Raw genomic sequence first — 25629 nt, 5'->3', positions numbered from 1 at the left:
ACAGCTCTCGCGAGACTCTCTCTGTTGTAGAACAGCTGACTGTGCGGTGGGTGGTGGTGCGAAGGACTGCTATCTATTTCAAACAGTTAGCTAAGGCTACACACCTGATAGTGAATACAAACGGTAGACGGCGTTTTGAATTTTTGTTCTGTTCAGGCACTGATAGTGATTTACACCACAACATGGCGGAGACGGATCCCAAGTCGGTGCAGGACCTTACCAATGTGGTGAGTCGTGGTCGTGATGGCAAGCTAGCGTTAGCTACAGCAGCCTAGCTAGCAATGGCAAAAGGAATGCTAACTGTGGCAAGCTGTCGTTAGCGAACGTTATTTCGCAGCATTTGATGTTATTCATCTGTTTGTATAACTAAAAAGGTCAATTGGCTCGGTTTGTTCAACCGTTTTAGTGACGCCAGAACGTACTGCCTTTTGTTTAGCACGTTATGTAACGTTAAGGGTCAGTTTGGCTTTTACATGACATCACAACCGAGTAAACCGCATTGACGTTAGTTAGTTAGTTAGTTACTTGACCATTTTAGCTACTGTATAACGTTAGCTACTTCTCTGTAGAGTCGCTTGTTCTAATAGTAATTGTCAATTCCCATGCATCATATTGAATAATGTGCCGTTTCATATCATCATATCCCATGGTTACTGAGCTTTTACATTGTTGTCAAGGAAACTAGATACTTTTTTGTGTCATTGTCTTGCTGCCTTTTTAAACCATTCATAGATCACATGAGTGGGAGTGCTGATGTTTTTTTCAGTGGCAGAGGTATTGTTAATAGTCAATAGTCCACTGACAGTGTTATTGCTTAAATCCTCTTGTGTAATCCTCAAATGGAACCAACTTCCAATTGTTTAGTTGTGACGGTATATGTGCTGTTTGTTTCACAGGTCCAGACACTGCTGCAACAGATGCAGGACAAGTTCCAGACCATGTCGGACCAGATCATCGGGAGGAATATCCTAACTAATCCAACTATAAAGCAAGGGATCTCTGTCTGTCCTTCGCATATCTTAAGAAAGGCGTGTCTTCAGAGCTCTGCAGACTGACTCGAGCGTCTCTTCCCCTGGCTTTCTTCTATGGTTTTAACTTTCCTGCGTGGGAACAAGCGGTAAAAAAAACAAATAGGTCACGGTGGCCGGGCTGGCTCAGTGGGTAGAGCAGGCGCACATGTACTGAGAGGCTTATGCCTCGACGCAGAGGTCCAGGGTTAGAGTCCGACCTGCGACGATTTCCTGCATGTCTCCCCCCCTCTCTCTCTCCCTTTCTCACCCACCTGTCCTATCAATTAAAAGCGGAAAAGCCCCAAAAAAATAATCTTAAAAAAAAAAAATGGGTCACGGACCTCTTTGCCAGCTGCACAGTCCCACTCTGAGCCGGTGTCACAGATCGTGATTTGTTTAAAGAAATACGAACAAGCCAGAAAAACTTTCGCACTATACCAAAAAGATAAGCGCTGCAGCCATACTTTTCTCCAGCACTGACAGGAGAGGTCTGGCAATGAGAGACTACATGCAGACTGATCTCAAGAAGTGGTGGATGTATGACACGCCAATTCATATGCCGTTTTGGCACGTTATCAAGATGCATACTCACTTTTTAGCGTGTTAACAGCGCCGTTTGGCCTCCATTGACTTACATTACCTTGTCCATTTACGCCGTAGCGAGTATGAAAGGCCTAAAATCCACGTAGGGAGGTTGGTCGGGTGGTGGATGGCTCAAACAACACAGGACTTTCACCCAGGAGACCGGGGATCGCATCACGTTTCCTAAACCCAACCGTGCCATTGTCCTCCGTCCCGTTATTGTTTTCCTAAACCCAACCCGTTCGCCGTGATGCTAATTCCTCAAGCCGTCTTTCCTGCTCAGTCTCTGTGTCGCTCGTACACTGTTGCCCCTGGCAACCGATGGCGTAGGATCCCAAAATGGTGGGCGGGCGGGCGGGCTCAGACACTTCCCAAATCGTCACGTGACAGCAAGCTACCATGACGTATGTCCTCATTCTCAATACGGCGTGGACTTACACGCCGAGCTCTCAAAATGCAACGTGCTGTATACGGCTGACATACACGCAGCTAGCTCAAAATGCATACAGATAACACGCCACTTGGCTTTAGAAAGTGGCGTGTATGTTTCCGCGAAGTCATGTCGTCACAATGCTACATGTGAAGGGACACGAAGCCTTTAAGAATCCGCCAGGCAGCAGCCTGAGTACTGATGAACTGTTGCCTTGTATGCGTGGTCAGAATCAGGGGTAGAAGTAGTGTTCAGATCTTTTACTGCGTTCAAAATCGTACGCAAGTGAAAGTACAAAAGTGTTAACCTCAAAATACTTTACGTTCCGAGAGTAAAAGTACTCATTAAGCAGAATGGCCCAATTCAGAATTTTTATCTATCTGAATCATAATAGTGATGCATTAATGTGTTCATACCTGTTTTGTTGCAGCTTGTAAAGGTGGGGCTAATTTAAATTATATATATACTAAATATAATAACTAAATATACTGTTGGGTATGTATATTTTGTAAAAGTAAAAAAAGCTGAAAATTGTACTTAAGTACAGTGCTTGTACTTAGTTACATTCCACCGCTGGGCCAAATGTTTGCAGGTGAAAGACACACACACACACACACACACACACACACACACACACACAGGGCGGTAGTGGTCCGAATTCCAGCAGGGATGAGATTAAGAAAACAGTCAGCACCTCAGCATGTGGTCTGGCTGATCGGATCCCTGTGCGAGCAAGAGCCGATCTAAGAGCACATATACTTGACAGTTAATGCGTCCTGGCGCGATCGCATGACGAAAGTCGCATTGAAAATTAAAGTGTAACCACATAGATTGGTGTCTCAATGACACTGACCTAGATATAATTTCACCCATTTAAGAGTAACTCTGAGTTCTTATGTGCCTTGACTGCCTCTTCACTTGATGAGATGAGCACGCGCATCGATGACTTGGAGAAAAACATCGCCGACCTGATGACCCAGGCTGGTGTTGAAGAGATTGAGGCAGCACCTGAAAAGGCTAAAGAGGGACAAGGCTCTTAATGAAGGTAAGCGGTAGACACAACTAGCTTTTAAAACCAGTACACCCCAAGAGCTTTTATTTAGCCTTTCATTTTTGCTTTAAAAAGGTGCACTGAGTTCCTGCATGGTCACTTCTGTTGACGTTCCAAGTAAATTCCAAACAAAACAGAGCAAGCTCGCCCCTCCCCTCATGTTTCCGTAACTGTCATGACTAACTGACCAACTGTCACTAACCCCCTCCCCCAACCATCTTGTTGGTGATTGGCTGGATTGGTTTGTTGTATTTTGTCCAGTCCCTCCAAAAAAAAAAACCGCGGTTATGCGATCGCATAATTCAATGCATAATCAGCTAAAGTCTGCATATTTATGCCGGGGTCAAAATTTTTTTCAAATACGCCGCACTAATTGCCCATTTCCGCGCAAAATATGCGGGGCTTGCATGATTTTAAAACCCCCGCATTTTCGTTGCAAAAAAGTCACATATCTTAGCAGAAAGTTGAAAAATGCAGTTTTTGCAAGTTCCCGCAATTTCATCGCATAAAATTGCATAAATATCCCGCATATTCCATCGCATTTATTAAGAAAACGTGACGCATAATCAAGGATTTTTGTCCGCAACAATCACAAAAAAACTCCACATTTTTCTAGGACTGATTGGTGCCTATCCTGTGCCCCTAGTGTTTGTTTGACGTTAACAGCCTGTGTTGTCTCCCGAGACCGGGCTGTTTCACGCTGTGTTCAGGGGCCAGGCAGCTAGCGGATCAAGGAGAGATGCCTACCATTTGAGACAAAAATGAAATCGGGCTGAAACCACGCAGGAACTTATAGTGCAGCTTTAAGGTCTATGGTTGTGTCCCTCTTCGTTACCGACTCTTAATCTTAATATATAGACTCCAGAAGATTGGAGGACTATTTTGCCATTAGTTTTACAAAGCTCAGTTAATTGTTTAGTGTTCATTTTTGCTTTGTCAGATGTAAACGCGGCAAAATGCACCGAAAAATGTTCATAAATGAATTCATCACCTTCTTCGAAACATGGAGCATTTGTTTTGTCTGTCCCGCAGGCAGGTAACCCGGTGTGAAGTCGGTCCTATACCCAGGAGCAGCAGACTTTTCCATTCTGATAATGACTTCTATTGATTTGGTGTGTCGTCGTGTGAAATGCTTTTTTATATATTAAATATTGTGATAAACGGTTAGTTATGTAATGACTTGAAAAGTTGAACTTTATTTGTGAGCTAGAATAGTGCGATATGCCCTTCAGAACTTTAAGTGCTCATGTGCAGGAATGCAACTTGTGGCTTTTTGGGCGCTGACCCGGAGGTTATGTCGATGCCATCACGTATCATAACTAAATCCCACGAGGTGATGGCTGACGGGGACAGTTTTGCCCTAGCCTGTGCTGAGAAGTACAACCGCAGGCTAACGGGCCACTGGAACCTCCACCCCTACCAACACGGGAAATGGGCACAGTGAAGATCTGAAGCCTGTAGAGTTTGACAAACAGCACTGTTACTACCAAGGTGTGGGATGCATTCCAATTTCAACTCATTTTCTTCTATTAAAAGTGATTTAATACACTGCTGTCTGTCATGTATTACATAATAAATATGTGGCCAGGTGCTGAGAATTTTTAATATAAATAACTCATAGGTGCTCAGTGTTTTTCTGTATTTATTTTTTTAAGCCAGAGTTGTATTTTATCATGCAAATTATCTGGAATGTCTCAGTGTTGCATGTTTGTTTTGGTCTATATTGTTTATAATGTATTGAAATGACAGTTCATTATTACAATTAGTCAACTAAGCTTGGAAATTGGGGATTTACCTTCTATAATGGTCAATGAGATGTTTTTAAACTGATGTGTAGTGAATTTGAGGTATTTGCAACAATGTCCAAGCAAAAGTGTCACTTCACTGCATAGTAGGAACCTTTATTCAAATTAGTACAAACACAAAATTAAACAAAATTAAGTGCCAAAAGCATTAAACAGAAATGAACATCAGTAAACAAAACGTGTCACACAATCTCATGAAGTAAAATATCAGTCTATGAACATTACGAATGCAATATTAAAGTTCTGTATGTATTATAAAGTGAATGGTTCCTTAATTGTATTTCAGCATCAGCTGATGAGACCGGGGTATTAGAATTTTAAAGTTAGAACTCAAAGTCCTCCTCCGTCATGTCGATGGCCCAGGCAAACTTGTCCCTTTGGCTCTTATTGTAGATTTTGTCTACAGGTACCCCCATGTTCTTACACCTGAACGAATGGAAAAACGACTGTTAAGTATACTCTTTGCAAAAAGAAATACAGTTTAACCCACCAGTTAATCTAGCGGGTCACAAAATCTTCTCTCTTAAAAGGAGGTATCCAGATGGAGAATATAATCACACTGATATGACGCAATCAATGGAAAGAGGAAACCAAATGAAGGAATGGGCTATACATGAGTGTGAAAATGTAGCCTGGATGCCAGCTGAACTTAGCCCCGCCCACAACATTTGAGGTCTGGATGTGATGCGTTGTGGAGCAACTATGCTCGAACCAGAGCAGTTTGGACCAATCAAATTGTCAGGGCGGGCTTTATACGATGATGGACAGATGATCAACAGTAACGTCATCAACCACGTCACCAAAGAGCGCTTGGGTTGAATTTGTTTACAACAAAGATTTGTGCTGCTGGAGAACTGAGATGTGTAGATTAAGCCATCGCGTCTGTTATAGAAGATAACGACAGCGCATTCATTTTAAAAGAGGAACAGAGAACCGCGATCAAGGCATTTGTCGACCGGAAAGATGTTTTTGCCTGGGGGCTCTGATTGGTTGGAGGTCTATCCAATTGAGTGCAGAGGCATTTTCTTTCCTGGTTCAGTTGAAACATGCCCCATAATCACAGCCCAATGGAGCAGTATCAGACTCATACTCTGACTAGAATCTGAGTATGACCACGTCAGGCTAGTGAAAATCATTTATTAGGCCTTATATACGCTGATCTTTTGAGCGCGTTTTGTATAGAGTGGGTACTGGAAAAATTGATTACCGACAATGGTGCTTTGACTGTATACCCGAAGATGAATAAACCATCGTAATGAATAATAAACAATACAGAACATCACAGCTAAAAGTAACAATAGTTGTGCTTCAAGGCGAGAGAGGAAAACAATAGTATATACTGTATAGTGTAGAAAATGATTGGAGAACAAATTAACTTCCACATTATATATTCCATCCAATATATTTTTGCAGAAACCAAGTTGTGTTCTGCATTATTGACCATTGGTAGCTAGCTTCCTGCTATTTGTGAGATTCTGTTTTAAAGCCAGAGCAGGGAAGTTGTTATACTACAAACATTCATTGTATCTCTGATTATAGATCAGAGAAATCAAAGTGACTATAATGACCCGTTAACTCGTTGCTTTAACTTCATTATTCTACTCTGCTGCTGTTCATTCTGCGTTCTTGTAGAACCAAGGACTTATTATTTAATAAAGGGTTTGTGCACACTTTTTGATCATTGATTTGAATAGCAACCAGCTTCAGGAGACTGGAAAGCCCAAGTTAGGCCCAAAATTAGCTGGCTGAGCCAATCATCTGGTTTGTGATGGTGGCGGTGGTCCAGGTGGTTCTGTGTGCTCTCACGTAGGCAGCGAGTATGCACACGTGTTTTCACCAAGGCATCACGGTTGGTTAGGCAGTCTCTCCAGAAAAACGCGATTATGCGATCGCATAATTCAAAACATAATCAGCTAAAGTCCGCATATTTATGCGGGGGGGGTCACATTTTTTTAAATACGGCGCATTTTCGCTGCATAAATTGCTGATTTCCACACAAAATATGCGAGGCTTGCATGATTTCATAATCCCCGTATTTTCATTGCAAAAAAGTGACGTATAATCAAGGATTTTAGCCCGCGACAATCACAAAAAAACTCTGCATTTTTCTGGAAGGACTGGTTAGAGTGCCCATGTTGGTTTTCACTCACCAAGCCACGCTGATGCGTGGGTCCAGGTAGTTGAGCTTTGAGGTACCCAGGGCAATCTGTTTGTTTTCTTCTCTGTCAGTCGCCTGGACCTCCATCTTCAGCAGCTGCTCCTCGCAGCGCTTCACTGCTGCCTTCTTCCGCTCCACCAGCCTGACCGAAAACATATACAAAAGATTCGGTCTTTTAATGTGAATTCTTACGGTGCTTTCGTCAGTATGCAGCCTAATTCAGAAGAGGTTTTGTGTAAAATAACTAGAAGTAGTAGCAAGTGTCCAACCTTCAGAAAACCTATGCATCTACCATTAATCAATACAGTGAACGTTAGGGCTGCAGCTATCGATTATTTTAGTAGTTGAGTATTCTACATTGTGTAATTTTTTGAGTTGATTTTTAGCAACAAAAAAAAAAAACTTTGTTCTTTCACTAATATGTGCTCATTCATGTGTAATTACTTCCACCAACTAATCAAAGTATTCTCGTAAGCGTAGAATCTGACATTCAGAATCATTCAGAACACATACGAGCGAGTCGCTCGAATGACGGCCGCCATGTAGCGCCTCCATCTTTAAAATACGTTAGCCAAAGAGGGACATAGCTCCGCCTATCGCGCTTTTACACTCAGTGGCACCGTGACGAATGCCAGGGAGGGAGGGGGAGAAGATTACTCGCGACTGCCGGCAGATTTGAAAGCATGTTGAAGATGGAGGATCACACCTATTCTCTAGGACAGTGGTTCCCAACCTGGGGTCCGGGGACCCCTCAGGGGGCCGGCAAAGATCATAGGGGGTGCGCAAGTCTTTATCTGGTTTGAGGTTGAGGTAAAAAAATATATATATTTGCACATTAAACAAATTATGATAATACACTAGAATATATAATGTGTACAAAAGTCTGTATAAAAACTATATATTTTTGTTCTCGCTTAAAATTGTAGGCAGTCTCCTTAGTAGGCCAAACCTCTTAACCTGGGACCTTGCTGTCATCAGGTCAGCTGCTAGCTGCTAGCATCCTCGTTTTTCCTGCCGCCACAGCATCACTATTTTATGAATGAAACATGGCGGAGAAACGTAAAAGTTCTGATGACTCCTTTGTATCAAAAAAGAAAGTAAGGCTCTATCTCGAGAGTTACCTCAACTTCGGTTTCGGAGGGGGGGGGCTCAGCTTTTCTTAAGACATAAGTAGGGGGGGGCGCCAAGGAAAAAAGGTTGGGAACCACTGGTCTAGGACATGTAACGGAGTCGCCAAGGAAGTTAAAAAGAGAATTAAAAACGACAACGCGACAGGCAAAGCGACAAGACCAAAGTTAATATTGGAGTGGCCTTTGCAAGATGGAAAGAGGAGCAAGGATTTTAAAAAGGGACTGCTTTCTTCTCGACAGGTAATTCTGCCTATTTGTGTAAATTCAAAGTTTCACAGTTGCTTGGCTAACTACAGCATAACGTCGTGATTTCCCTGGCAGACAACTCACGTCATGCAGTTGTAACAGACAGCTAGAACAGCTGCGTGTAAACGATGGAGATAGTAAGATCATTTCAGGTTCGGCCACCATAGGAGTTAAAATGTGCTCGGAATGGGAGGGGCTAGAAAGTAATATTCAGTTGGTCATATACAATTTCACCGCTAGATGGGAGAAATTCTTACACAAGGTAGCTTCAATTGAGTAATCAAATAAGACTTTTGCTTTATTAAAGAGGAATAGCATAGAGTTGTTTGGCTGAACATGCCCTCAGGCCACTGGGATTTTAAATGACGACACTGCCTAGAACTGCAACCCCCCCCCCATCATGCACACATCTATTTATTATTATTACACGGTTTTGAATGCACAAATTCAAATTTAGGGAACTGAGAGGATTACATTTCACTGAAATTGTATTTTACAATTCTTTAAAAAAAATGTATAAAGAAATTGATTGACTGACTGATTAAATATACAAAAGAGAAAACATGTCAGGTCTCTTAAAGTGAACAACCAATCAGCTAACCAGCTCTGTATCCCCGCAGCGTGTGACCGCTCTCATCCACCAAGACCACCGGGTGACGCGAAACCCAGCGGACCCCCGCCGGACTTGGTGGTTGAGCTATCATCTCAACTAGCAATCGTATTGATTTGACGTGAAAACGATAACGTTACCTTGTGTCAGGGCCGCTCCATGGACTAGGCGGTAACGTTAGACTGGATGCTTTCTGCTGAGATGCTGAAGCATTGACGTGCTATTGTGGTACGCTAGCTCTGTTTTACACACCTTACAGAGTTTTCGTTTTGTTTCAGCTTTAACGAACTTTCGACACATTTTCTCTGGCCTGTCTCTTCTCTTTATTTTATTTCAGTTAGCCTAATAGCTGGTTTGATTTGCATTGAGAGATGATTTTATGGAAAGTACCCCATGCCAATCTCTAGGTATGGTGAAGGGTATGTGATGATGTGGGGGGGCTATTTTAATTCCAAAGGCCAAGGGAACTTTATCAGGATCATAGTATCCTGGATCCATGAAATAACTGGCCTTTAAAAATAAACATCTGCCTGCCTCTATGGGAATTTAACATAGGGGTGTACTGACTTATGCCGCCTGTAGTTTAAGGAAGAACATTTATTTATTTATGATACATTATTCATTCACAAAGAAAATTGGTGTCCTTAAAGGTTGGATTTTTCCTCATCTTGGTGTGTGTGTGTGTGTGTGTGTGTGTGTGTGTGTGTGTGTGTGTGTATATATAGTTAAATTGATTATAGGAAGCCTCAATGCAAAAGAATTTGCATTGGAGATTTTTAGTAATCAAATTACTCTTATTATATAATCTTAAATTACTCTTAGGCATATTACTTACTTGAGGAATCGTTTCAGCCGTAGTCAATGTTGTAAACGGCACAATATTTCACTGTGTGTAACTTCACATGTGTGTCCTTTTTGGTTGTCACAAATGTCTAAAATGTTTCATTTTTCAAAATCTCCCCAGACATCCAGCAGAATCAAGTCTTTTTATTACGCCACTCGATATTACATTATGTTCTCCGAAGTAAACCCAATATCCAGTGAAAAAAACATTTGACATAACACACAGAAAAGCAGTGCTCCATTAAGGATGTCTTACTACACTGTCATGTAGAACAACCAAGAGTGTTTGGAATTGCCTTTAGGCTCCAGGCACACAGACAAAAATTGAACAGCGGGGAAGCTCATGTCTGAGTTAACGGCAGGGCTACCACCACAACGAACACAATTTCATTTTCAAGATCATACTGTATAGTTCTTATAGCTTTAACCTACAGCTCATTGTACACCGTGAAGCAGTTGTCTCCGTTGTTTGGAGGCACTTAAACCTGCAGGGTACGTTTTGGGGTAGCAGTAGCTCAGACCGCAGTGCGAAATGTAATTTCCCCTTGCAGGACTAATAAAGTATGTCTTCTTCTGCATTCTATTAGTACTAGTCTAATTGTTTTAATGTAGAGAGCTTGCCGGGTTTTTTCAGCACTGTTGTGACACTTACGTCTGCAGCTTGGGGTCTGAGGTGCCTTTGTTCTTGGCCTCCTTCTTGGCCTGTTTCAGCTCCGTCTTTGCTAGGGCCAGCGTTTCCTTTCGAGCATCAATCTGGGTGGAGCACATAGGGACATAGGCGTGTTTTTATACAGTATACGGGTCTTAGCTTCAGAATACCACCGACAAATATCGTCACCCCCTGTAAATGTTAAAGTGCTCATATTATGCTCATTTTCAGGTTCATAATTGTATTGAGGTTGTACCAGAATAGGTTTATGTGGTTTACTTTTCAGAAACAAATATTTTTGTTGTGCTGCACATTGCTGCAGCTCCTCTTTTCACCCTGTGTGTTGAGCTCTCCGTTTTAGCTACAGAGTGAGACATCTCACGTCTGTTCCATCTTTGTTGGGAGTTGCACATGCACAGTACCTAGGTAAGGACTACTAGCCAGTCAGAAGCAGAGTATGAGGGCGTGCCACGCTAGCAGTTAGGTGAGCATTATAACGTGTGTTACAAAGTGACCACGTTTGTCTCTGAAGTAAAGGCTGGACTACAATAGAGCTGTTTGGAGCAGTTGGTGAACAGTGTTTTCTGTTGGAGATGGTAAGTCCCTTTGGGGGGGAACTTTGGGCTTTTTCACTTTGTAAACCTATAACATACACAAAAAGACATACGTATAACACAATAAAAGGAAAGGGAAAAAGCTGCTATTTTGGCTGCTCCAAAAACCATAATATGAGCACTTTAATGTGACGAATGGCTGTGTCCAATGAACCAAGTCAAGCTGTTCTTACCTTGGCCTGAAGGTTAGCCATAGACTGATCAAAGGTCTTTGGCGGCGCCCGCTGGTGGTTACACAGAATGGCAACTGCTCTATTAGCCCTGTTGTAGGACAGCAGTTTCTCTGCCATGTTGTCGGACTCTTTGAAAGACAGAACAGTAATTTGTATTTTCACAGGAAAAAATAAAAAAATCCCACTGAGAACACATTTATGAACAAAAATCTGAAAGACTAAATCATGCTGTGTCCCTCATGTAATTATTTTCCACCCACCATCTGCAACACACACACACACTTACAGGTTGCTGCCATGTCATTTCATTTATTCAGATCCCTATAGGTCCACACACAACAACCACATGCCATCCTGCAGATTGGCTCTCAGTGGCAATCCAGAAATGAGAAGAGAAGAGAGTGCGGCATTTCCATCTCTGAATGAGAAACTGAGGCAGAGGCAGCCAATGGGACCCTGATAAGAGTGACACAGCACTGGGCACAGTATCAGTGTATCTTGAATCACGCATGCTAGAACATTTTTTATCATGGGACTCCATGACACAAGCAGTCAGGTAATAAGACAATGATAAAGCCCAGACTGATAAAAGGCTACAGCAGGGATCATCAACTACATTTTTCCAAGAGCCAGAATCTTTCTAAGCAGACACTCCGGAGGCCAGACTTTCTCAAAAAATTAAATAAAATTTATTAATACCTAACTATTCTTGTTTGATATTTTCACTTTTTTACAAAATGAATGCTCTATTTTTTTTTATAGATGTATTAGTGTTAGCAAACTCCAAAAACACATGGAAAATCCATAATGATATCAGGCTCTTTAACTAGAAAATGATTAAATTAATTACCATGAGTGATGGTTAAAGTCTGTGATTACATAAACGTTGTTGTAGTATGCAGTGTTCCGACTGGTGGAAAATGCTTGCAGAAAGAAAAGCCTGTTGTTACGTAAAAATGTCACTGTCAAAGAGCCTGAAGTAAAAAGTTGTGGAAAACTCTAAATGATGATCGCTTTAATGATGAACGGACTGATGAGCAGGCCACGCAGGTCCCGTATGCTTCATTTGCAATAAGACAATGCTGTTGCAAAAGAATACAACCGGCATCATCATCAAGAATGAAGAACGCGAACATGATGATGGCGTAATTCACGTGCATATTAAGTAGACACATGCATCTATTTTGGTTATAATACATCCATAGATTTACTGCTCCAGTGGAGAGGATGGTTCATTTAGTCAGCAACTAAGTTTACAAGAGTTTGTCCAAAGTTCAAGATGTGTGGCATACTAAGACAAACAGACTACAAACATTGATTCATTTTAGCTTGTTCGTAAAAATTCCCTATTTGCAGAGTAGCATGCTGTGTTTGCGTAAAACAGCGCGGCAGACGAGTCGAGTGCGCAGAAAGAGCAGATTGAAATATCGCTTTCTATACGTTTATGCCTGTTAGACAGGTAAGTGGGTATTGATAAGTATTTACTTTTTACTCAATAGGTTTTATTTTAGCCTACTTACAGTAACGAGCCTAGCGTTAGTTCATCTGCACCAGTGACAGTTTATAATTCTCTGTATCGTTCCCAGTCAGGTACATGTGCTGCGTGTTGTAACACACACCTTGGCTCTACTGTGTGTGTGTGTGTGTGTGTGTGTGTGTGTGTGTGTGTAGCGCGGGCATCGCTGTTCAGAATCCCGTCTATCTTCCATAAAACGCTTGTATCCAAATGAATTGTACTTGCACTGGCATTTTGTCTGGTTTACCCGTGTGTTGTCCAGTTAAGGGCATTTTAATTTTAGATCCGCAATACCAAAACAAATCGGAATGTGAATAGAGATGCAATTAGAGGGGGGAAGGTTTACGCTCTCCCTGTGGAATGTTCCCTGCTCTGAATGCTCGAAATGCTTAATACCAGAACGCATATGGTTATACTTATGTATATACTTCTTCACATAATTCCTTATTATTCTGCGGGCCGGACTGAAAGCTTGGGCGGGCCGCCAGTTGACGATCACTGGGCTATAGTTTAAAAAGATAGTGATACCTGTCTAGCTGCTTAGGAATACGAGTCGCAGCTTTCAATGTTAGACTGCTTTAAAGTACAGTGAGTGGGTGTGGCTTACTGTTTGTGAGCTCTTTGAGCTGCTGCTGTAATGTGATGGAAGCATTGTATGTCCTGAAGACCTTCGCAGTCAGACCAGGCATTAGAGAACTCAGGTGCTTGTTCAGCATGGCTGTCTGCAATGAGAAATGGCAACGCGAGGGACAAAGAGAAACAGACAACACATTCCCATCAGTGTGTAAAACAAATACACTGTTGTCACAAATCCGACCCTTTCAAATCTCTACCACTAGGTGGCACTGTGGCATTGTGCCATTGCAGTGTTTAAAGCGTCTGTTAATGTACCATAACAAATAAAACACATACGCCATCTCTGCCTTCATTATCATCATCATCCATTTGAGCAGGGAGATTAAAGAAGATCACAGTACTATTTCCCCTCTGACATTTCCATAGGTACATAACAAGTTAAGGCCGTCAAAGCCAGTGGTTAGATAGCCATTAATCCCTGTCAAATGGCTGCAGCTTTAATAGAACAGCAAAGAGATGAAACAGAGTTAACAGTGTTAAGTGCACACGCTGGTGTAAAAGCAAAACAAGCATGTATGCTCATTGCACACATGCTCATATCAGGTGCAAACACGTGGACTTGAGAGACAGATAGCATATGCATTTCTTAACATAGATGAAAGCTCTCAGATGTGGAAAGAAACATACCGATGAGCTCACAGCTCTGGCAAAAGAAGAAATTATTCTGATGATGATTCAAATAATGATGTGGTTGGTTTAATCAGAGTAGGGTCAGGACCCGGCTGTCTGGGGTCACAGACTTGTGTGAATGTGTGTTTCACTGCAGGAGCCTGTTAGATACAGGGTATTCATGTATACATACTTGTGCATGCATGTACTGGGCACAGGTACACACAAACACACAGAGTTGCTGTCGTGCCTGCCTTGCTAATGAGCTACCTAACTCTGCCCCTGCAATACTAATGGCGGTGTCGGCAAATCTGAGAGGCAAGTATGATAGCTCTCACACCCCCAACTCCCTTGGCATGGTGTATTGTTTCTGTGTGTGTGTGTGTGTGTGTGTGTCATCCATGTCATCTACTACTAAGGCCTCACTACAACTTGCCATTACCGCAGTACTAATTTCACATCTATAACACAGGATGCTATGTACTGGACTTTCTCATTAACATACTGCTAGACAATTTGTGGGGATGGCAGCTGATGCCAGGGAGAAATATTGCTTGCCTGTTGCCATTCTAAACTAGCTATGATGGTGTGCTTTTCTTTTTTCTCTGGGTCTAATTTATGTGTTCTCTGCATCAGTTCTCTGTAAAATAGAAAATAAAAAAGGGATGGAAGAGATGCAATACAGCGGAGGGAAAATGAAATGTGCCAAAATAAAGCAGCGCGTAGGGACTATACTACACTGCTGGTGGTAATTAAATTTTTTTTTGGACTAAGATGTAGTTAAAGAAATCCCTCTGGTGAAACAGTTAACCTATAACTGCAGACAATGTGTTTACTGTAGCTCTAATGATGTAGGCTCTGGAGAGGAGGCTTCCAGACAAACACCTGCATTTTCAGCCCAGATCAGACCTCAACATAGTGTGTGTGTGTGTGTGTGTGTGTGTGTGTGTGTGTGTGTGTGTGTGTGTGTGTGTGTGTGCAATCACCAGTTTTGAGGATTTTTTTCTATCAAAAATTTTTTTTTATCTCTTTTTGTCCTATAAAACATTAAAATATCTTCGATGATTAATCTTGAACTCAGAGGTAGTTCTTTAGATTTGAATGCTGAAAATAACACTAACACCGGTTTCACTGTGGAGGTAAAATGTGTAAAAGTGTTGTGTTAACAACTATGAATGCCTTTGAGGAGAGGCAGAGCTAAAGTGTGCACAATTATCCCAGTTTGTACAATTTCCGCATCTCCCACCTCTTTAACCCTTTATGGGGCAAGTAACCATATTTAGTCATTTCTGCACACATTCAAAATGCCCTCCCCCTGCCTCCATTTGGAGTTGTGGAGTCATGTGGTTTTCTCTCAGCCAATCAGGGGAGATCAAGCTATCTGACAGATATTGACATCATGGCATCTGACCAATCAGCAGTGGCCTGGAGCACCTCAAACACAGCCATCTTGCAGAAATCCTAAATATTGCTTTTTTGAACCTGGCTTCTCCCACAGCTATGATAATAACATCATAACTAAACATGGTAAGTTGATGTAACTCACATTATTTGGTTGAATAGTTGTGTTAAAGATTGAGATTGTTATTTGCACAGCATTTCTTAAAATTAGCTTAATGTTTGGCTGAAAGCTAAATGCACCATATTTGATCATATGCCCCGTTCACCTAAGACTAGCATGAGTGGCACAAGTGTCCATTTTTAGACATAAGCCTTATGAATGTATGTTTTTTTATTATAATTAAATGGCATACACAGGTGCTTATTGTTAGTGTGAGGCATTGTACTGTGTGAATTGATTTTAATTACTCAATATTGGTTTGTGATAAAACAGAATTATGAGCAAAATATAAGTGGTACTAACAGTATTTATAATAGATTTTTCTGTTTTTATATTTTCTATGTCAATACTCTTTTTTCCCAGTAGATCTACATTACACTGTTACTGTTTTCCTTAACAAATAAATCAGAGTTGGCTTAATATTGACTTAAAAACATATTCCTTTTGCAGCTGTCTGCTCTTCTCTTTTATGGGGAGAGGGATACCGTTGTTGTTCCCGTAAGCCCTGCCATCAGCGATGATGATGATAGCTCAGAGGAAGAAGACGACGATGTGGCAGATCCCGACTTCCTTCCACCCACCCACAACCTGGACATTGATGGCCCTTCTGCCAAAAGGAAGTGCATGCGGCCTGCAGTGGAGGTACTTGTAGATGAGGACCTGGACGAAAATGATGACAATCAAGGGCCAGCACTAACGGCAAAGAGGCCCACCAACAAAAGGAAGCCAGAACCCCGGGAACCCTCTGGCAGAGGGCGACCCACCCCTGCCTGAATACCAGCACATTCCCCCTGACTTCATCCAAAGTCCATTTGATTATTTCAGCAGGTACTTAAGTCGTGAAGTAATCTCGCACATAACATATCAAAACCAACTTATATGCAACCCAGATGAACATCAACATTGCCACCACTGATGATGAACTTTGTGGCTCATAATTTCATCCTCAGTGGTGGCAAAGGTGATGTTGATGTTCTGGTTCCCGGGGTTCTGGCTTCCTTTTGTTGGTGGGCCTCTTTGCCGTTAGTGCTGGCTCTTGATTGTCATCATTTTCGTCCAGGTCCTCATCTACAAGCACCTCCACCGCAGGCCGCACACACTTCCTTTTGGCAGAAGGGCCATCAATGTCCAGGTTGTGGGTGGGTGGAAGGAAGTCGGGATCTGCCACATCGTTGTCTTCTTCCTCTGAGCTATCATCATCATCGCTGATGGCAGGGCTTACAGGAACAACAATGGTATCCCTCTCCCCATAAAAGAGAAGAGCAGACAGCTGCAAAAGGAATATGTTTTTAAGTCAATATTAAGCCAACGCTGATTTTTAGAAATGCTGTGCAAATAACAATCTCAAATTTTTAACACAACTATTCAACCAAATAATTTGTGAGTTACATCAACTTACCATGTTTAGTTATGATGTTAAATGTATTTCTTGTACGACAGTCAAGCCAGTATCAGTAGCCTACCCCAAGACAGAGATGTCTCTAAATAAATGTTCCTTGCAGTTTTTGTGTGTTTTTCTCATATTTTTTTTTTACCCTAGACGGGCAAGTGCTCATATGTGGTAACTTCATTGACCTTGATTTGTAATGCAAAGATGAAAAATATTTTATATAAATAATTTTTTTTTTTTTTTTTAAATGTCCTGTACCATTCCCCCATTAGCTTTCTGAGGTTACAATTTTGAATTTCCAAAGATTTCAATGAGTGCCCTATAAAGGGTTAAGACCGCAGGCTTTTTACCCAGCCTTCCATGTGGCTGTTCTCAACAGCTTTAAAAACACTTTTACTGAGCATACTGGCACTTTAACACTACAGAGTCTGCAGGACACAGGTTTGAAAATACTTATATACATAACCCAAGCGTGAGCTGCTGTTACATGTTGACACATATGAGCAGTACTGGAGCAATTAACACTGTACTCACCAGCAAAGCTAGTTTAGCTCCAAATTAAGGCCATCGGAGGATGGCAGCACACTTTACAGCTCCACCACGTGTCTTCCATCCTTCTTCCCATTTCCTCCTCTTCCTCCTCCTCCTCATCATCCTCATCATCATGGCCCTACAGCTGCTTCTCCCTCCTAACCTCCCCTCACCTGGACCAGCTGTCACATTCCTACTGCTCCGTCTACTCCTCCACTTCCCTCCTCCCTCACTCTGCTCTCTCAGTGGCCTGGCCTTTGCGGGTGCCAATCACGGCCTGCCCACAGCAGCCATTACCATTCCACCTCCAACACACCCTGACATTTCTTGACACACTCGAGGGCAGAGAGCACAGGCACCGCACTCCCTCCAATTGCTCCATCTCCTCATCTCACTCCTATCCTGTCTTGCATCTTCCTTTTCCTACCTGTCAATCTTTACAAACCAACACGTGGCTGGCTCTTAGACCTTCCTCGTGCTTTCTCATCTGCATCGCTTTCTCCCTCTGTTTCACTAACCCCCTCTCCTCCAAAGTGACCGTTTATCTGTTGCATACGTTCTAGTCTCGCATAGCCAGACCACTCCACAGCGCTGCAGAGGAGGGTCTGGCTAGTCCACACAGCATTCCTGGATTGGCATTTCTTTAAACCATTTCCAATTGTCTTGGGCGGTGCTAAGCACCGGACGGAGCCACAGTGCTTTTGCAAAATAGCCTTGGGAAGGAACTTGTTTTGGTGGAACACGTGTACATTCAAAAGTTGTTTTAGTCGTGTAACAGAAAACTCAGATTGGACAGATAGTCTAGCTAGCTGTCTGGATTTACCCTGCAGAGATCTGAGGAGCAGTTAACAATAGTCCTCAGAAATTCGAAACACAAAGAAAGCGGAAGGTGGAGACATCCAGCCGAGAAGAGTGACATCTCATTGACATTTCCGGCGGCACCGGAGCAAACCCGGAAGTGGAATGTCGTGGATATAGACTACATACGTTCCGACCTAAAACCCTGTCTCTCTTGAGTGTATCATAAGACAAAGTATTTCACAGCAATCAGAGCACTTAACCCAAGGTTGCCAGGCTGTGAGCTGCTGTTTCCACTACAAGAAACCTGTATATTGAGTGATTTTGAATAGGTTTCCTCAACAAGCACAAAGACAAAAATGCTGTTGATCTTGTTTTAAAGACTGAGTGCACCCTGAGAAGCCCCGCGTCTCCCTGCAGTGGACTAACCAAGTGTAAAACTGCTGCAGTCTGTGTGGCCTTGCTGCCTGCAGCTAGAGGAAGAGGTTGAGAGGAAGGCAGATTTCAAAGTGTGGAAATTTATCCGCCCAGCATGTTCACTCTCAATTTCCACTGCACAGTTTAATTTTTATCTGCCAGAGTCCATTCCCCCCTCTCTTTTGAAACTCCTTTTCTGCTTTCAGTCTCCCCGCTTCCAATATTCTTACCCATCTCCTCACTTCACCCCTTTCATCTCTCCACACCAATGGCTCATCCTCATTCAAGCTCATCTCTTACAGCTTACAATTAGGCTGTTTTACCTTTACCGCAACCTTCTGTCCCCAGAAAACATTAAAAAAAATAATATTCTGTTTTGCTTTCACAATCTTTTTCTTCAAATATTACACACCTCAGGGGAGTTTCTCACACTTATTACACAACCCTGGAAAATGTGAGGTATTCTTTTTTACACAACATTTGCAATTATTCAAAGAACTGCAGTTTCCACAAGTACTTTAATTTGAACTAATTCCTTTCTGTTGATACTAAAAATGAAGTGTGGCAATGATTCAAAGCTAAACCTCAGGGGTTGCTAATATCACTGAAAACATCTAAAAAAATAGGGTTAGCAGTTAGTAGTTAGTGAGACACTCACATTAAGGCGGTCAAAGAGGTCGTCTCCAGGTTGTTTGTTCACCAGGAACAGTTTGAGATTCTTAAAAACCTGAAAAAAAGATACACAAGACAAATTTGATCATGTATTCGTATTGTAAGAACTGGGGAAAAGTCAATCAGGCAATCAGTACCAGTCAGTTGCCAACATCACAGTGGCAATTAAGATATTTTTCAAAAATGCAATGAAAAACAGTGCAATTTATTAACTTTTTTTACAACTTCAAATTATTTCTCCAAAGAAGAACTTTGTCAACATCTGTTTCAGCTAAAAAGATAACTGGTGATGTCTGGTTGTTCATCTCAATTTGATTTTTTTATTATTCTAGTACCAAAACGTTAAATATTAATCTTAATGTTTTCTCCACCCCAAGTTTACAAGTCAGATCTAAAACACCATAAATTACACTTTTATAAAAATGCATTATAATAAACGTAAGACAGAAAGACTGTTGTGTGTGTGTGTGTGTGTGTGTGTGTGTGTGTGTGTGTGTGTGTGTGTGTGTGTGTGTGTGTGTTGAGCCTGACTTCATTTGTCCATCTCACAGCAGAGCCAGAGGAGTAAAATTGGCCCAATTACATCTGACATTTCCAGCGACTCTGCCGCTTCCACAGATGCACCGTTCCCCAAATAAACTTGTAAAATATGCAAGACGCCAATTAACAGCAACAGATGTGTTGCTTTATAAAACACACTGACATATTCACTGGCTAATTTGTGTAGCAATGTTGTTCCCCGTGGCAAAAATCTGAATATATAAAAAAAAAACAAAAAAAATAAAAAAATGTTAGTGCTTTTGGGATGAAAATGTAAATCAGTGTCCATCTAAAAGTCTTAGAGGAGCAGAGACACCAAAGTGAGCTCGCCCTAATTGGTTTAGTGATGTGTTCCTGTCTGTCTGTGTATTAACAATGGAAATACCAATTTAGAATCAATAAATGCTCAGCAAGTTGAACATAGCCAACACAATACGTTTACGCATCTGCACTCCAGGGCTATTTGATAAAGTAATTCAGGGTTCTAACTGGTGTACAAAATGAGAAATAAGTAGGGACTTGTTTTTAAACAATAGACAGATACACATCACTGCCTAGGCATCGAGGGTTGGGAAAGGCACATGAGCAATAGCTTGTTATTAACCATCATGGCTATTCCTCCTTTCTGCTGAGAAACAATGATAAGACTTCCCATTTAATCATACATCGGACATACAGTATTGGCAGTCCATCATACATAGAGTACATAGAGTGGCTCCACTTCATTGCCATTGTTGTATTCATCCCGTTGAGCCCTACTGGATGTTCTCTGCATGCTGAATTTATGCAGACGCAGCAAATTGCATATACAGTGCATATAAGCCAAACATATAAACCCAAAATATTAGATTAAATTATTTCAATCCCCTCCAGAAGCTTAACAATGGGAATTTCTTCCTACCATCCCTGTTCCATTTGATTCCATGTGACATTTAGCAGCAATCTCACCGATTTCCCTGGGAATTGATGATGCTAAAATATGAAAGGGACTAATTCATTCTAGCTAATGTGTTGCTTTTGAATGCACTCATTTGAATAATTATACGTTCTGCCAACAAAACACTCTGGCTATCAGGTATTAAAATTTCTTTTTCCATCTGTGGAACAGACCCCCCCCCCCCCAACACACACACACACACTTGCCAAAGGGACGTTTTTCCTACAAGCTATAATTACAACTGTACAGTACAGTCTATTGAGCATGGTACTTGAACTGACAACCCGATCACAAGATTTAGTCAGTGTTAAAAGTTTTAAATGACTTCTTTACTCAGTAAATAATCACACACCACAGATCATGCCACACAAGTTATCTTTCCATATCGTTATATCTTGGGTATCGTTCAAAATTTTTGTAGAAAAATTGTAGAAAAAAAAATAAATAAAAAATTACAAATCACACATTACAGCACAAATCTTTTTTATTTTTTTAATATTTCAGCTCCTACTACGTGAGCCGTCTCGGTGTAGTTTTTCCTGCCTGCCTCTGCGACGTGTAACATAAGACAGCCAATCACAAACATTATTAGTTCTTGGTAGAAGCATGCTGCATGCTTATTGGCTCCCTGACAGATGAGATTTCCTCCTTAGGTATTGAAATTTGGTATTAAATGGTGAAGCATTTTTCAATACTTGATACTTTAGAGGCAATTTGGTCAGTGCCTAAAAAGTATTGCTTATCACAAGTTAAGTCAGCCAAACCTTTGCCTTTAAATTGCTTTTTTGTCTGACCATGAACGTAAAATTATGTAACGCTATAAAACAAGGAAAGAAAATGATAAAAGAAAAGGATTACTTACTGTATTCTAAGATTTGACAAAGTGTTACCAGCAATTGTGGCATAAAGGCTGCGACAGTGAACTTCTTATACAAGGGGAAAAAAATTATGATTCCTGTTGTACTATTAAGTACCGCTTATGTAGTATAAGCTTGACCAAAATATACAAACGGCGTCATGATGCTTAGATGCACAGACCAACTCCAAGTTACCTTAGTTAGTGGGTTAAGAATTCATCGGCATGGACACGTAATCTAAAAAGAAGCAGACTCGAGCAGATCAACAGTTCTAACCGACACATTGGAGCACGACAGCCACAGGAACCCAATCTACAACTGTTCCTGCCCTGAGGACATTTCTCAGTTCCCTTTCTGCTTCAGGCTCTGTCGATATGCATGCAAGTGACCTTCTCTGCAGGAACTTCTGCCAAAACCCTAAGGGCAAAACCTAGATTAACATTTTGTTATTTATTTAGAACATTTTACACACCACAAAAAAATACAACCCCTCCCTCTCCCCTCCCAAACACGTCCCTACAACCAATTAAATCAATTATTAATTTCTTAAACTGCACTTCTTTTATTTGTATCTTATTCTATTTAAGCATGTTTTTATTTTCCATCTCCCGCTTTACCGACATTGCCGTGACCCACTGTAACTTAAAGGGATGGTTCGGAGTAATTTCACCCTAGGGTCATTTGCACCATGACCTCGAGCCAAACACCCCCCCAGAAGCTTTTTTCCCTTGGTCTAACATTGGTTGAGGTAGCGCTATCAGCCGAATGGCTTAGTGCAGGCGCTAATGGATCCAAAGGTGTATCTCGTAAATTAACCCACTAATAATGCCCGGGATGGTACCAATCTTCTACAGTAGTACCAGAAATAAAGACAATGTACAGAATACTACAGCACTTACTTTGAAAAAATAAGTTAAATTAATAAATATTTTTGTTGCATCTCTTTTCGGGGGGGGGGGGGGGGGGTCATGGTGCAAAGGACCCTCGGGTGAAATTACTCCGAACCATCCCTTTAAACAAACAGCCAAGGAGACTTAGTTTCGCTCCGTTCGCACCTCTGCGCGCGGTACGCGAATTGGTCCTCTATAGTACCGACGTAGTTCGATCGGTACCCAACCCTAGTGCGGGCGTGCTTTTGTGCGCTTTTTGTTCCTTTACCTTTCTGATGACGGGGACCTTGTTGTAGTAGCGAATGGAGTCTTTACCCAGGAAGTCGAACTCCACAACACACTCGTTGCCCTCCAGTTTCTCATGGAGGGTGATGTGCTCCACACGTAGCGAGCAGCAACCAACCGTGTCTGCCGTCTCTCCCTCCTCCTTCTCATTACCAGCTCTCAGCGCCAGCTTTTTTGGGTCAGAGGACACAAAGATGAGTGCACATCAAAGCCACACATACTCTCCAAGCACCTTCGCCGCCATACCGCCCATTCACAGAGCCAATCAGACTATCAAATACATACACACAACATGAAATAGAAACAAAGAACTGCATAGTAAACACAACGAGAAAGAATCTGAATTTAAATAGCCTTTGGCATGAGCCAAAAACAATCACACACTCAATCTATCATTTCACTCAGTGCAGACCAAGATAATTAGCTTGGGGTCGCTGGAAGAAATGGCTACATACAAATCCATTTATCTCATTGCAAAAGATCTTGCATCCAGCTATGTGAGAAGACAGAAATCCCAATCAAGACACATCGCATTGATTTCCAATATGTTCATATGGCTCTTTCAAACCTAAGCACTAAGGAGAATCTGTGAAATTTATTTATTTCAAGCATTGGTGTGTAAACTAGAGATGCACCGATTGACCGGCCGGTGACCAGAATTGGCTGATTTTCACGTCATCAGCCATGACCGGCGACCCGGCACTCGGGCACCACATGATTTACAACGCGCAACAGCAACATCACACGTGCACATGCAGGGTTTTCGCTGTATGCATGTAGCAGCGGCGCACTGCCGGTCAATCAGCCGTTTATGAAATGTCATAAAGTCGTAATTATACAAGGCTCAAACAGTCTCTCTCTCCTCTGAGGCTGAAAAACTGGAACATGAAAACCGCACTCACGCGGGTCCCGTGAAATATGACAGCTACAGTTTATCGGAAAATAGCGTTGGGCACACTGACTTTGATGGATGTACTGTTTATCAGACCCCAGATGAGACAAGAAGATAACGTTAGCAAACGCTGTGGTCCCTCTGCCTCTGACGCCCCGCTGGCCGCTGTAGGAGACGCTGTAAACAAAACAAACAAAAAAAAGAGACGCTGTATTCCTCCGACACGCTGTATTAACGTTACTGTTTAAAACGCTTTCCAGGTTAGTGGGGGTGCATACCGCTCAAAACCAACATTACAACATAGTAATCTTTAAAGAGTTTAGTTTTGTTGTTAAACTGTGTGTAAAATGAGCGGTGACGTTAAATCATCTGTTTCAGGTAACGGCACTGTAGGGTACCGTCTATTTGCTGGATTGTTCCGAAGTAACCGCCGGTAGCTAACGTTAGCAGATAAGCCTGTTGACAGCAACGGTAGTGTTCACATTTATGCACGACACAAAGTAAACTTGCTAAAAAAGGAACTACACGCTGTTTTCAGGTAAAGTTACTGTTGACGCGCAAACAGGCCTGTGTGTGTGTTTTGAGAAATCTTTATACTGCATTAAGGCTATATTTATTTTATTTTTATTTGTTATTTATATAGGCTATTATTGTATTGCCATTACATGTTTTCCCTGTTTTCATACATAGAGAAGTTTAGTTTGCTAAATATATCACATTTGTTTAGTTGGATATTGGATGTGAAAAGGAGGAAATGGTTCTTCCATAACATTGCACTTTAGATGTGTGTTAATTTCCCACACTAGGAGTAATTTATATAGTTGTATTTTATAGCGATCAATTATCTATTTAAAAAATGTTCTATGTTCTATGCAAAATGTAACATTTTCCATTAAAGAAAAGATAGAAAATAAATATTTGTGTGTGCTGTAAAGTGGTTAGAAAATATATATAAAAATCGGAATCGGCTAAAATCGGTATCAGCTGGCCTAAGTCAAAGAAAATCGGAATCGGCCTAGAAAGTTGTAATCGGTGCATCTATAGTGTAAACATTGTAAAACTTGGTATCCTAAACGCTGCATCTTTACGTCAGAGACTGAGTTTTTCCTTTGAGCAATGGCTCAGAACCAGACCTTGTCTATGAAGTAGAGGGCCACAGCTCTTTGTCTTGTGCCCATCTCTTTAGATTTCAGATCCTGGTTGTACTGGTTGCGGATGTCGTCCACGCATGACTTCAGCTTCCGAGCGACCTCGTATTTCTCCCAGTCCTTCTCTCCCTTTGTAGGATGAAAGCAGGGCACAATGGAGGAAGAGAGGTGTAGACAAAGTGAATGCAACAGTGAGCAGGAGGGGGAAAAGTGAAGAAAGGGAGACAGTGAGAAGGAGGGATAACAATAGGGGAACAGCAGAGAGAGGAAAGAGGAGAAAAGCAAACAGGAAACAAAGAACTAAAGAACCAAAATGACAACATGAAGGAATTTTGTTTGAAAAGCCTCTGATCAACAAACAGTCAAAATGTTAATCATGACATGAATGCAGGCTGTTATATCACTCAACTATATAACTTTAATGACAAAATGTGCTCATGCCCGTTTGCTGCTGGTTTTATATATATATATATATATATATATAGACAATTAAATCCACAATCGGTGAACGCGCGCAGCCTAACAGTGGAATAATTTAACCTTTACACATGAAAGATGGAAAGAAGGACGAGGGAGTAAATAGAGGAGAGCAAAAGGGAAATGAGAAAAGGAAAAGAATGACAAGACGTCGCACGCGTCTCTTTCAACA

At 41.6% G+C, this 25629-nt stretch overlaps 2 protein-coding genes across 4 annotated transcripts in view; one reads left to right on the top strand and one right to left on the bottom strand.

The window, feature by feature from the left end:
* The first annotated feature begins 35 nt into the window (after positions 1-35).
* Positions 36-4621, top strand: hsbp1b (heat shock factor binding protein 1b). Its single transcript, XM_078257878.1, has 4 exons — positions 36-227; positions 897-963; positions 2941-3067; positions 4106-4621. The coding sequence occupies exons 1-3, from the start codon at positions 183-185 to the stop codon at positions 3060-3062; spliced, it is 234 nt and encodes a 77-aa protein (XP_078114004.1). The 5' UTR covers positions 36-182; the 3' UTR covers positions 3063-3067; positions 4106-4621.
* LOC144522636 (DNA topoisomerase I, mitochondrial) overlaps positions 4355-25629 on the bottom strand; it is a 43420-nt gene continuing 22145 nt past the window's right edge. For all 3 annotated transcript variants that reach the window (XM_078257871.1, XM_078257873.1, XM_078257872.1), the window contains exons 13-20: positions 24966-25109; positions 22924-23109; positions 19418-19486; positions 13425-13539; positions 11302-11429; positions 10518-10618; positions 7029-7178; positions 4355-5304 (exon numbers count right to left, since the gene is read on the bottom strand). In XM_078257871.1, the coding sequence (XP_078113997.1) occupies positions 5202-5304; positions 7029-7178; positions 10518-10618; positions 11302-11429; positions 13425-13539; positions 19418-19486; positions 22924-23109; positions 24966-25109 (996 nt within the window). In that variant the 3' untranslated portion in view covers positions 4355-5201. The remainder of the gene's footprint in view (positions 5305-7028; positions 7179-10517; positions 10619-11301; positions 11430-13424; positions 13540-19417; positions 19487-22923; positions 23110-24965; positions 25110-25629) is intronic.

Source organism: Sander vitreus, chromosome 8 (assembly GCF_031162955.1).
Source record: "Sander vitreus isolate 19-12246 chromosome 8, sanVit1, whole genome shotgun sequence".
Classification (NCBI taxonomy): Eukaryota; Metazoa; Chordata; class Actinopteri; order Perciformes; family Percidae; genus Sander; species Sander vitreus.
Note: the sequence above shows the minus strand (reverse complement) of the source record. Positions and strands in the feature narration are given on the sequence as shown.

Excerpts from the sequence above, each read along its gene's own strand:
- hsbp1b (XM_078257878.1), top strand. The coding sequence starts at position 183 with ATGGCGGAGACGGATCCCAAGTCGGTGCAGGACCTTACCAATGTG. Across the intron at positions 228-896 it reads TGCAGGACCTTACCAATGTG|GTCCAGACACTGCTGCAACA; the intron begins GTGAGTCGTGGT and ends TTTGTTTCACAG. Across the intron at positions 964-2,940 it reads GGACCAGATCATCGGGAGGA|TTGATGAGATGAGCACGCGC; the intron begins ATATCCTAACTA and ends CTGCCTCTTCAC.